Source organism: Eleutherodactylus coqui, chromosome 8, assembly GCF_035609145.1.
Source record: "Eleutherodactylus coqui strain aEleCoq1 chromosome 8, aEleCoq1.hap1, whole genome shotgun sequence".
Classification (NCBI taxonomy): domain Eukaryota; kingdom Metazoa; phylum Chordata; class Amphibia; order Anura; family Eleutherodactylidae; genus Eleutherodactylus; species Eleutherodactylus coqui.
This window is the reverse complement of record NC_089844.1, coordinates 10,704,914-10,718,614: the sequence shown is the minus strand read 5'-3', so window position 1 is coordinate 10,718,614 and position 13,701 is coordinate 10,704,914. Positions and strand designations below refer to the sequence as shown.

At 43.7% G+C, this 13,701-nt stretch overlaps 1 protein-coding gene across 1 annotated transcript in view; it reads left to right on the top strand.

Moving 5' to 3' along the window:
- The window catches only part of LRP1B (LDL receptor related protein 1B), a 1,872,788-nt gene that overhangs the window by 1,293,263 nt on the left and 565,824 nt on the right, over positions 1 to 13,701 (top strand). Inside the window, exon 34 of the mRNA XM_066577770.1 lies at positions 10,979 to 11,119. Within this exon, the coding sequence (XP_066433867.1) occupies positions 10,979 to 11,119 (141 nt within the window). The remainder of the gene's footprint in view (positions 1 to 10,978; positions 11,120 to 13,701) is intronic.

The window sequence follows — 13,701 nt, the reverse complement described above, 5'->3', positions numbered from 1 at the left end:
AGGAGGTGCAGTGAGCTCAGAGTGAGGAGGACAGGAGACCCTGGTTTTGGGATCAATGGGGTCTCAGTAGTGAAACACCCATTAATCAGACTTTTCTCAAATGTAATCCTTGCACGGCCCCTTTAAGCCCATAAGGTCCATTTGCACAGGATGAATGTTGGTCAAACAATGCCTGACACTGGTCCCTGTGACTCCGTGCTCCCGCGCTCCTCCCCGTAGCTAGCAGAGGTGCCTCGCACATGGAGCGGCCAGCAGGGGGGCGGGGCAGTGCAGGGGATTTCTCTCCTCTCGCTCCCCCGCCCCCCTCCATTGAGATAACACAGCAGCCGTTCACTACTGAACAAGCGCTGTTTAAACTAAGTGATGAGCGAAAATTTCAAAAAGTGTTGTCAGAATTGCTATTTTTATTTAGTTTGCCTCCCAAAAAACACCATAAAAAAAAAATCCAAAAGTCCCGTGTACCTCAGAATGGTACCAATAAAAACTGCTACTCCTCCTGCAAAAAAGCAACTCGTCACGGAGCTAGAAAAATAAAAATGTTCTGGGTTTTAGAATGCGTGAATGCTGATTGAATTGTTTTTTCTTTAAAAACATGTTTTTTGTGCTAAAGTAGGAAAAAAAAGTTAAAAATCTCTATAAACTTCGTATGGCAATAATCGTGCCGATCCAGATAAGAAAATGTTGTTATTGTACCAAATAGTGAACGCTGGGAAACAAAACCCCCCAAACAATGGCAGGGGTTCTGGCCTTTTTTCCATCCCACCCCCCCCCCCCCCCCCAAATGTAATATAAGTCCTACAACACATTATATGGACCCCAGAGTGCGACCATTAATATATAAACGCACCCATACGGCGTTATGGCTCTTGAAATGTGATTCTGAAAATCGCTCTGTCATTAAGGCACAACATGGGTGGGTTGATAAGGGGTTAAGCTAATGCGTCTGCGAATGGTGCAGTAGTCATTCAACAGCACGTTCAGCTCTGCTACATCTCCATTTGTTACGCTGTTTACCATGAGAGTGTCCTATACAATGGAAGGTCACTGGTGGGATCATCCGCCCCAACAGTCTTCTTGGCCAGAGCCGGACGCCGTTCCGTGTTGCCTTACCCAGCGCCTTCGCTATATGGTGCATAGAGCGATTGTTTGCAGCGTTCTTCTACTCCTTTGTGCATTCCCCCAATCTGCAATGCTCATTTAGGATCACAAGGACCTTGCTGCAGGGAACGAAGTCGGTGCCATAAACCGAGTGTCATTGGTTGTGTTTAGCTGCGGAACGTATAACCCAACGCGCATTAAGAGGCACAACAGCTGCGCTGATCAGAAAGGAAGAAATACAAAGTGAGGAGCGAGTGCTGCCTAATTGCTTCTTTTATGTAATCAGTTTTATATTTGCTCTTAATTACTACGGTACATTTGCCCTTTCCTAATTGAAAGATGATAAAAAGCATCTTAACTCAAGAAAAATAATTACCTCAATTTGGATGAAAACAGAAAACAGATTTCATGAATCATATCTGTAGGTTTATTCGCAGTCGGCGTATAGTTTACCGCATCTAATAGTCCTCAAGATTAACCGTAAACCTGTTTCCATCATCTCACATGTGCACTAATGATATAATGCACAATAACTGGAAGAGGGTTATCTGCCTAATCGTCAGCAACTGTCTGTGAGCTGGAAGTACATCAACGAAGCCGAGGAAATCAGGTTCAATAGAAAGGAAAGTGTATTACATGAACCCAATATCTCCTGCCTACAGCTCTTAAAGTAACCTCCTGGAACAAGAGACGCTTGTCCTGCAGACCTCCCATTCTCTCTAATCCACTTCCAGTAGTTTGTAGATAATATGGAGCTACAGTCCAGCCAACGCAAGCCTCCTTGCTCTTATACTTGACCCTCCTCCCTCTGCTGATGCTGCTGTAATCACAGGACTCTATTAACTTACAAGATCCTTATACAGGCAGCTGGTAATTCTCTTTTTGGGTAAGATGTAGAGATGAGCAAGCATACTCGTCCGAGCTTGATGCTCGTTCGAGTATTAGGGTGCTCGAGATGCTCGTTACTCGAGACGAGCACCACACAGTGCTCGTCTCGATTAAACGAGCACTGACCATTGAATTCAATGGAACCGGCAATACAGCTGGCTCCATTGAAAGCAATGGGCTGCCGGCTAGCGCGGGATGAATTTTCGGGAAGGGCTTAAAAATATAAGCCCTTACCTAAAATTCATCCAGAAATGTGTAAAAAGTAAAGAAAAAAAATATACTCACCTTGTCCCGGCAGAACGATGTTAGCCCATTGAATTCAATGGAGCCGGCAATACAGCCGGCTCCATTGAAAGCAATGGGCTGCCGGCGATCGCACAATGAATTGTCGGGAAGGGCTTAAATATATAAGCCCTTCCCAGCAATTCATCCAGAAATGTGTAAAAATAAAAAAATATATATATATACTCACCTGGTCCCGGCAGACGGAGTTCAGCCATGACCAGCTGGCAGTTCTCCTGAACTGCTCTCTGTAGTATTCAGCAGCCGGGGATTTAAAATCCCCGCCTGCTGAATGAGCTGCCTCTGATTGGTCACAGCCTGACCAATCAGAGGCAGCTCTCACTCACACCCATTCATGAATTCATGAATGGGTGAGTGAGTGCTGCCTCTGATTGGCTCAGCGCAGCTCTCACCAAAATTCTCAAACCAGAGAACATTGTGTTCAGGAGGACAGTCATGGCATTCCAGAACAGGAAAGAGCCTTCCTCAAATAAACGTACAGTAGTCTAAGATGTCTTTTCAGACAGTTTTACCCTTCGCTGGAGGCCAAAGACCAAAATCTGAAAAAAACCACTCCAAACTAGTTCCCCCTTTTCACCAGATTTTCGAGTAGGTGCAATGCATTCCAGTATGTACTGTAGCTCTCTTGGGGCTTCCACCAGACTCATAAATCAGACTGCCAGGCAGAGAAAGGTGACCATGCGCTGCAAATCACTTTTGCCAATGCTTGGCTTTGCACATGGTGAAGGAAGGTTTGTGTGAATCTACCCAGCCATGGGAAACATTGCATGAAGCTCCCAATGGGCAGTTCTTGTGCTGATCTAATTTAGTTTGGGTCTCCCTAGTGAGTGATGCAACATGAAGTAGGCAGTTTTTCCATCTCATGCACTTCAGCATTTAATGGCCCTTCTCTGGGAGCTTACATGATCTACCTCTTCATGGCTGAGCAGTTGATAGTCCTTGACACTTCCACTTCATAATAATAATAGTACTTACAGTGAATAGGACAGATGAGAAATTTCCAAAACTAATTTTTGTCAGAGTTGTGATCCAGTTGTCATCCTATGTTACTGAGCCCTTCACCACGACCCATACCACTACCACCAATGATTATCTATGGAGAGTACATGGCTGCAGGCTTGATTTAATGCACCTCTCTACAGTGGACATAGCAGAAACACCTGAACACTTAAATAAACCCTCTGGTTTAGACAAAATTCTGTCCCAGTATCCGCGGGGGTGGGGGTATATTACCTGCAGTAGTTCTTCACTGCCAGCCCCAACCAGAGAGCACTGTACCTGCTCTCTGGTTGGCCACATGAACAGCACTAGTCAGTCGGAGAGCGCTGCACAGTGTGAATGAGATATTTAGAAAATTGCTGCAGACATCTTGGATGGTTGAAAATGCCGCCCATCCCGGCGGATTGTGTTGGTGGCAGAGAAGAACAACTGCAGAAAATATACCCTTGTCTCTTCCAGATCTGAGACAGAAGTTTGCCCCTAAACCAGAGGGTTGCTTTCAGACGGGTGTCCACATGCCGTACATCTGGCCATATAGTACATGCGGTGCTTCAAGTTCTCCTGTGCTTTAAATACAGCTCTCATTAGCCGGTAATTGAGATAGGAAGTTCAGCTCTCTGTAGTCCTCTCTCATCTATATTCGAGGCAGCTGAACGCCACACTGGCAGGTATTGGTCACATGATGTGATTGAGAACAGAGCAGCCAATAATTAGTCCCACTGTACATATCCATGTGTTATCTGTCTAGATTTTCAAGCAGAGAAGCTTTCCAAGGTGCAGCGCTGCCGGCTTATTGCAGAAGATTTCACTTCACGCTTATCTATTATTATTTTAGAAGTTTCACGTGTAGAATAAGTTGGCGCATCTTATGCTTCATTTTCCTTAAACTTTGAGCCATCTCTTTTGTTTTACTAAGCTTCTTTCACATGAACATAGTTACAACCCAGCCCTGAATACTCGACTTACTGTCAGTATAGAAGAGATTGATCAACTAAGGATTGGGGGCTTGACTGCTTGGACAGTCCTCTTCTTGTGGGAAGGGTGTCGCAATCACAACGGACCATATAAGGGGATCCTGTTTCTAGGCCCCCACTAATCAACTATGATTTGTGGGGAAAGTTAGTAGCAAGTATTAAATTTCATGGCGGCGCCTCCATTGGGAGAGTGAAGCATTACACATTAAAATAATTGGCTGCTCCTATAATGCATGGATACATCAGGTCCGCCATAAAGAGAGGCATTCTTCATGTCTTCTCTGAGCTCTAACTAGCTTTTAATATAAACTTTGAAACTTTAAAAGGGTTTTCTGAACCAGACAAGAAATGATTTGTAATCTCCATAATATGTGCATAATGTGGACAATCAACAGATCTAATGATCCTTCTATGTATCGGCTCAGCATCTTCTGGAGTGTCCCTCAGCGAAGTGTGGAGAGAGGTCCATGAAGTGCTCCACCTCCTCCCAGTCGCTGTAACAAGACTCTTGCCCATAGTTTTACTTAGTAAAGCACCCTGCAAGGCACAGCAATGCTAACAACTAAATAAATAGTGGAGCTACGCTTAGGTGGAGTACGAAGGGCCTAATAGCTTGACACAATATAGGGTAGACTGGTCACGGAAGTGCTGCCAATCCAGAGACTATGCCAAACACCAAACCTGGGGAGTAAAAGTATTGAGTGAAAAGGTGTAAGAACTGGTAGCGGCGCAAACTCTGGCATTTATAATAATAATAATCTTTATTTGTATAGCGCCAACATATCCCGCAGCGCTTACATAGACAGGGGGATACAGAAAGACAAAAGTACAAACATTACAGAACCAGGGATACCTAGTAATCAGTTGATGGAAACAATAGGGGTGCGGGTCCTGCTCCAACGAGCTTACATACTACAAGTAATGGGGGGATACAGAAGGTAAAGGGCTGGAGATGTGCACGGTATGGTGAGGTGGAGAGTGAGGAGTGTTATACACAGACAATGGTCAGACATTTAGCCGTGTGACAGCAGAATCGGTATGACTGCAGGAGCGGTTTATGATGGCTAGCAGGGATTGCAGTCAGTAGGTCAGGGAGCATGTTATCAGGGGGGTACAGAGGGGTTAGTTTAGGGAATGTGGTATGCCTCCCTGAAGAGGTGCGGTTGTAGAGCTCGTCTAAAGTTTTGTAAGTCCTGGATAGCCCAGATAGCCTTTGGTAGTGCGTTCCAGAGGACCGGTGCTGCTCTGGAGAAGTCGTGTAGGTGGGAATGAGAAGTTCGAATTAAAGGGGCGCTCAATCTGATTTCGTTAGCAGACCATTTGTACAGTTGTGCCTATATTGTCGGAATGGATTATTAATTTTTCATTTTTGATAATGATAGCTTCTAAAGTCTAGATAGTTATTGCTATCTGTGGGTTTAAAATAGGTTTTTGTGACAATTTTATTCTTCTCATGTCCTAAAACCTTGAACAATTATATTGAGGCTGACCGAAGAAAAGATGTGGCATATTCAAAGCCTGCGTGTGTCATGCCATGTCCTGTCAGACCCAGCGCAGTGCTTGACGTTACTAGGAGTGTCCCTTTAAGCTAAATAGACTAACCTATTAATTAAGAAGCATTAAGGATATATCCGATCATAAGACGCCCGGATTTGCAGTAATATCCAGCCGCTATATTGTTGCCATGGAAATTTTTGTAGCGTTCAGAAAATATAATTTTATTTATTTACAGCTAATTCTTCCTGTCAAGTGAAAATTAATCTCATATTGCTCCATTTCATTCTTGTCTAACTCAATGCCTGAACGTGGGATTCAATCAAAACCCCGTGAAAATAGAGTTTTGCTGTGCTATTGTATGGCGGATGCTTTACAATGGTTACATAATCTTATTTTGTGTTGCTCAGATTCCCTATGGTTTACATCCTGATTCATTCCATCGCCATTTGCTACTATAGATATTTGGGCCAACTTTCTGAATAATTGGTCTATTATGAGTTCAATATCCCATCTCTTATCCATCTTGGTCAGTGTGATCTCATTTAACCTGCCATCTCTCTCTTTACTCCTTGTCTCCAAAGGTAGCATTTTACATTTGTCTGTGTCTAGCGGCAAAGCTTTCCTGCAAACTAATGAAACCTGAGAATACACTTACTGTAACAGAAACACAGGGACAATGCAGAAATATTTTCTAGAAATGTCAGGAAATCGATTCCATGGGACGAAACCAGATACATTCTTTGAAATACACTTTTTCTTGTGGCCGTAATAACCGAAACTTTGTTTACTAATAGACTTTTGTTCTGCGAGCCGTGACATAATTCAGTGTGTGTGACAATATCTGATGTAGTGTTTGCTAAAGTATCAAAGCCAGACAATAAGCTAAATATCCAACATATCACAAATGTAGCATGTCCTATATATACAGTCATGTGCAGGAGACTCCGCCCCCTGTCACATGTTCCACTTATACATAAATATGAATGGATGGATTTGACTTTACTCACGCTTCCATCTACTCGTTACATCCGGAGCTCCGGAAGAAAATAGCACAGCATGCTACACTTTTTTTTTTTCTGGTAAAAGGACAGAATCGCTCGATAGAAACAGACAAAAACCATTCTACTCGATGGGTTCCTCCAGCTGCTGCAGGTTTCCATCATTTTGTCCAGTGACCATTTTATTTTCGCTCCTCTGTTCCATGAAGGAATAAAAGAAAGGGAATATATACAGAGCCTTAAAGGGGGTGTCCAGTTGTAAACTATTCATGGCTTATATTGTATGGCTAGGCATGGTATTGCAGACCAAGATCCCATTCACTTCAATGCCTGCAATACTAAGCCTGGCCACTGCAGTAAGAATGGAGCTATATGCTTTGTGCAAAAAACAGTTCTATGCACTGGCCTCTGCAAACAGCTAATCATCAATGGCCCTGGGTGACAGACCTCCACCAATCTCCCATTGATGACCTATCCTGAGGATAGGCCATAAACCGCTTACAGCATGACAACCCCTTTAATGCAGTAAGCCCAGGATGACTCACTATTAATGGACCACTGATCAGACTGCTATTGCCTCATTTAAATACAGCACACGGGCTGATTTTGAGGTTCTTGGTGCACGCTGAGCAGTGAGGTAGGTATGTGCAACCGATTCTCCATGTCAATATCCCTGCTGTGCTACTAGATTAGTAGCTAAAGGGACACTTACAGATGTCATTTAACACAGCCTCCAAAGGGGGCAAACCTAAATATGGTATATGTAAGTGCTGCAGAATATGTTGGCGCTATACAAATAAAGATTATTATTATTATATTTGCAGATTTAAATACATTGTTACTACTTGATGGGGTTTTCCAGTTGTAAACTATTGATGTCTTATTCTTTGGACAGGTCATCAGTAGGAAATTAGCAGGGGTCAGTGGTCCAAGATCCCCACTGATCAGATGATTGCCAAGGCCAGTGCACTCTTGCACTGAGCAGATTGCTGCAGGAAGCAAACAGCTCTGTTCTTACTGCAGTGGCCAGGCTTGGTATTGTAGGCATTGAATAGAATGGGAACATGGCCTGCTATACCAAGTCTGGCCACTGCCATAAGAACAGAGCTGTTTCCTTCTTGCAGAAATCAGCTCAATGCAGAAGCGTGCTGGCTTTGGTGAACAGAAATTGATGAAGGTCTGTCACCTAAAGGCCTTGCCTATCTATTGTTTATGATCTATTCTAAGGATAGGCCATGAATAGTTTACTAATTGTATAATCCCTTTAAGCAGTCATCAACCCCTCCATGATTGACCGCTCAAGTATAATGCCAGCAACCAATAAAGCTTGATGATTGCCTAATGCAAAAAATTCTGGACCATTCTCCTGCAATGGGCTACCCATCAGAACACTTGACTTCATTTACATACATGTGCAGTAAGCAGTATCAAAGACTGATTTCAATTTTGTTGGTGCAGGGAAGGGATGTGTGACATGTTTCCCGTGTCAGCATCCCTGCTGCGGTATTGGTTTAGTAGCTACATGGATGATGACCAGGTTGGAATGGTCTTCTCAAAGAGATAGTCTTTAGAAAGGAGTGGTCTTCTAGGTACATGGTCTTTTTTCTCCGAAACAGGTAGTTTTCAGAAAAGGGTGGTCTTTACAAAAGGGTGGTTTTCTGGAGAGGTAGTCTTCTCAAAGAGGTAGTTTTCATACAGAGGCAGTCATTACCATAAGGTGGTCTACTGAAGGAGTGGTTTTCTGAGGCAAGTAGATTTTACAAAGAGGGGGTCTTCTGGAGAAGCAGTGTTTTGGAGAAGTGGTCTTCTGGAGAAGCAGTGTTTTGGAGAGGTGGCCTTATAGAGAAGCAGTGTTTTGCAGAGGTGGTCTTCTGGAGAAGCAGTGTTTTAGAGAGGTGGTCTTCTAGGAAGCAGTGTTTTTGAGAGGTGATCTTCTGGAGAAGCAGTGTTTTGGAGAGTTGGTCTTCTAGGAAGCAGTGTTTTTGAGAGGTGATCTTCTGGAGAAGCAGTGTTTTGGAGAGGTGGTCTTCTGGAGAAGCAGTGTTTTTTTTAGAGGTGGTCTTCTGGAGAAGCAGTGTTTTGCAGAGGTGGTCTTCTAGAGAAGCAGTGTTTTGGAGAGGTGGTCTTCTAGAGAAGCAGTGTTTTGGAGAGGTGGTCTTCTGGAGAAGCAGTATTTTGGAGAGGTGGTCATCTGTAGACATTTCACTGCATTTTATTTCAAAGTCTGAGAGGGTTCCATCACTTTTATTTGTTGCTGAATATCCCGCACTTCCATTTGTGCAAAATCAACGGTTCTCCTGACGACTTGGCGATTAACTATGCAAATGATCACCACTGAGAGGCTGAATATTCATTTTCGCTTTATTTATTGCACATCATTAGTGGTATTCAAATAAGCATCAGTCATTTCCATTAAATATTTAAGGCAGGGAAATCTGAGCAGGAAGTGGTGGCTTTAAATGTTCTGCAGGTGAAAGTGATTGATACAATGTATTAAACTTGATCCTGTGGAGTAAATCTGAAATATCGTGAAAAAGAAAGATGCGCAGTAACGTTCACATGGCTGTATCTTCGACCCATAGATTTCTTACCAAAATATGGAAGCAGCGAAGGAAAGTGGAGGATTCTTATCTTTGTGTCATCGGAGATTCCCTTTCCTCAAAATAGCCAACACAAGTCTTATACTACCAGTCCATAACCAACAGTTAGGAGGATCGCCCTTCCCTTCATTAATGATGCACCAAGCTCGTATTGTCTTCCGAAAAGATAGGAAGTCCTCCACTTTGGGACCCCCTTCTGTAAGTCATACAAGAGCTGAGCACGAGTGACTCCCGCTCTGATTGACTCGGCCCATGAATCACATGGTCAGCCATTTCTGTTAAACAGTTGAAAAGTCATACTACACTTTTGCTGCAGCATGCACTGCAGTTTTCTCGTTACTATCAACTGATAGTCAGAGGTTTCAAAAGTCGAGCCCACCGGTAGTACATTCAGAAGATGTCGTTGTGAGAACAAACCCTTAAAGAGGCTTTTTTAGTATAGGATAACAATTATGAATGGGGGTCTGTATCTCATGTAGTAGAATGTATGGTTCATGGAGCTTGTTGGAAACACAGTGCCATCCGTATGTGTGGGTAAAGCGGGTACTGCAGCTCAAGTGAGCTGGGGCTGAGCAGCAGGACTAGACACAGCCACATAAGAGGTCACTCAGTAATATAGTGAAGGTGCCACGGCACCCTTATCAATCACCACTGCCCATGCTTTTTGCAGAGGTCACACCTGATCCCCCTAAAGGTGTGTGTTATCCTAGGATCCTATCGGATGAGCTAATAATGGTTTGAACGAGTGACGTCCCCTCTAGCTGGTTCGCTCTGGTGCCGCCTGTTTGGACAGGTAGATACATCGTTGGTTCTTTCATACGAGAATCGTTCCGTTTTTCACATTCGCTGTATAAACGCATGAGAAGGACCGAACTTTGGTGTCCAGATTGGATCCTGAGTGAACGAGCCAACGATGGTTCTTATGCCTGCAGGAAAATGAACAACAAGCAAAGAGTGAACAATTACCGTTGGTTGTTTAGTTGTTGGCTTGCGTTTAGACCGGATGATTAGGATTAGTTCTGCTCGTTTGAACACTTTTTTAAACAATAATCATTCCATCTGACAGCAATCTTACTTGCATACTTGTTTACAGAGGGCAGTAAGTGGTTAAAAATGACCAACTAAGATATATCCGCTATTTGGTTCCCCTACTGCTCCCCATTATTACCAGGCTATATCAACATTGGCTGTAGTGGTGACCTGATTGCAGACACATGTGACCGCTGCAGTCAATGTCTTCCCAACGACCGCCCTGAACAGAACGTCGTAGGTGACGTCCCATACACACGGCTGGGGGCATCATCAGTGATATCACAAGTCACATGATGCTCCACTGGAGCAAAGAGGAGCATCTGCAGACAGGTAAGTATATGGAAATCAGATCGTGGGCAGCAGAAAGGTAGGAGGGGCTAAAAGAATGAAAAAATATGTAAAAATATATTGGAAACCCCCTTTAAGAATTCTCATTCTGGTACATTATGGACATTAGCGGATGTTACATGCGGTTGTGCAGACAAAGGAATTTCAACTGTTTGAGCTTTTCAACTTTTTCCATATACTAAAAAGAAGCAAAAAATGATAAAACCATTGGTTAATGTAAAGTGTTTCCAATATTTTGCAGATAACAAGCTCTGGTGGGCCGACCAAAACCTCGGCCAAGTGGGAACGTGCAATAAGAAAGATGGCAGCAACATCTCCATAGTGAGGAACAAAACTGCAGGAGTCGTTCACATGAAGCTCTATGATAAGGACGCCCAGCAAGGTAACTTCTTTCTTGCCTCTGTAAGGCCCTCTGCACATTTTTGTGCACCTCGGCGCAATGTTTTTGCACACTGAATGTGGTTTCTTTGCGCATGTATCAGCGTATTTTAACCCCTTAGTGACCAGGCTTTTTTGGTTTTTTCCATTTTTGTTTTTTTCCTACTCCCTTTTAAAAAATCGTAGCTCCTTTATTTATCCATCGAAGTCGCTGCATGAGGGCGAGCACCCACTGGCGTTTGCGTTTCCCGCGGGAAAAAAACGCAGCGTTTTCGGCGCGTGTCCCGCGTTTTTCGCGGCGTTTTCGCGGCGTTTTCGCGGCTTTGCCATTAATTTCCATGGAGAAAAATAAGGACACATATGCAACTGACAGTTCCTATGTTAAAAACGCAAACGCAATGCAAAAAAAACGCCAGTGGACAGGAACACATGTTATCTCTATGCCTGTGCAGGAAAAACGCAAAACGCAAAACGCAAAACGCAGGTAAAAAAACGCCAGTGGGTGCTCGCCCTGAGGGCTTGTTTTTTGTGGGATGAGTTGTATTTTTCAATGGCACTATTTATTGTACCATATAATGTACTGAAAAACTTTTTAAAAATTCTTAGCCGAGAGAAATGGAAAAAAAAACGACATTCCACCATCTTTCGGTGCGTCCTGTTTCTACGACGCACAAACTGCAACAAAAAACGACCTGATATTTTTATTCTATGGGTCAGTACGATTACTACGATACCAAACTTGTATAGTATTGTTTTTGCTGTAGTACTTGTATTTTTTTTTTAAGATATTACATTTTTTTCAGTCATTTTCTGCGGTCATTTTGTGCGCGCGATAACTTTTCTATTTTTCTGTTGACGTAGTTGAGCAAGGGCTCATTTTTTGGGGGATGTCATGTAGTTTCCGATAGTATCAATTTGGAATACATACGACTTTTTGATCGCTTTTTATTGCGTTTTTTTCTGGGAGACAGGGTAACTAAAAAAATGCATTTCTGGCGTTCTTTATTTTTTTTTCCGGACGACGTTCACCGTGCAGGAAAAATAATGCACTACTTTGATAGATCGGACTTTTACGGAAGCGGCGATATCAAACACATTTTTATTTTATGATTTAGATTTTTTAATAATAGATATGGCAAAAGGGGGGTGATTTAAACTTTTATAACTTTTTTTTTTACAATTTAAAAAACTTTATTGATCTTTTTTTTTACTTTACTTTGTAGTCCCCCTGGGGGACTTTAACATGCGATGCTTTGATGGCTCCTGCAGTATGACGTAATGCTATATCATTACGTCATACTGCTTTTTTACAGGCAGTCTTTCAAGCCACCCTGTGTGGATGGCTTGATAGGCAGTCTGCTAAGGCAGCTCTGGGGCCATTCATTAGGCCCCCAGCTGCCATGACACCTGCACGGAGCCCCCGATCTCACCGCGCGGGGGGGGGGGGCGTGCGGGACCCCCAAACAGCGTTCAGGGGGATTTAAATGCCGCTGTCAGAATTCTAGCAAACCTTATCTTGACACTTAAAGGGGTTGTCCCGAGGCAGCAAGTGGGTCTATACACTTCTGCATGGCTATAATAATGCACTTTGTAATGTACATTGTGCATTAATTATGAGCCATACAGAAGTTATAAAAAGTTTTATACTTACCTGCTCCGTTGCTGGCGTCCTCGTCTCCATGGTGCCGACTAATTTTCGCCCTCCGATGGCCAAATTAGCCGCGCTTGCGCAGTCCGGGTCTTCTCCTCTTCTCTATGGGGCTCCGTGTAGCTCCGTGTAGCTCGGCCCCGTCACGTGCCGATTCCAGCCAATCAGGAGGCTGGAATCGGCAATGGACCGCACAGAAGCCCTGCGGTCCATGAAGACAGAGGATCCCGGCGGCCATCTTCAGCAGGTGAGTATGAAGACGCCGGACCGCCGGGATTCAGGTAAGCGCTGTGCGGGTGGTTTTTTTAACCCCTGCATCGGGGTTGTCTCGCGCCGAACGGGGGGGGGGGGGGTTTAAAAAAAAAAAAAACCGTTTCGGCGCGGGACATCTCCTTTAAGATGATATTCCCATCTCTGCTTTTCATAGTCGAGATGGGAATCCGCTGCCATGGCCGGAGGCTACGGAAAGAGCCGAGCGCTTAGTGCAGCACGGTTACCATTGAAGTGAATGGGAGCTCCAGAAACAATGTTGCACTAAGCGCTCTACTTTTTCTGACTGATGGTCTGAACAGAGCTTCCATGGTTTTCCCATTTCAGCCATGACAAGCCAAGATGGGAATACCCCTTGAATGTGCGAAATGCGTGGTTGCTGCAAACTCTTAATTGACACTTAACACAGAAAATACAATGAAAATGTCATGTTAAAGTTTGCTGACACCGTGCACTTAATATGTTAAGATAAGATTTGCTAGATCTGTAAATCCTGCCGGTTGGTGGAGTTCTCAGAAGCCGAAGTGCCAACCCCTTGTAAGCACATACTGAGGAGGAGGAGGCACCATCGTAGACATCTACTCTGCCCAAGAAGATTTACCGCCCACATTCTCGGCCCATCATTCCTCCTATTTTCTTGAATAATTACCTATAAATATCCTCCATTA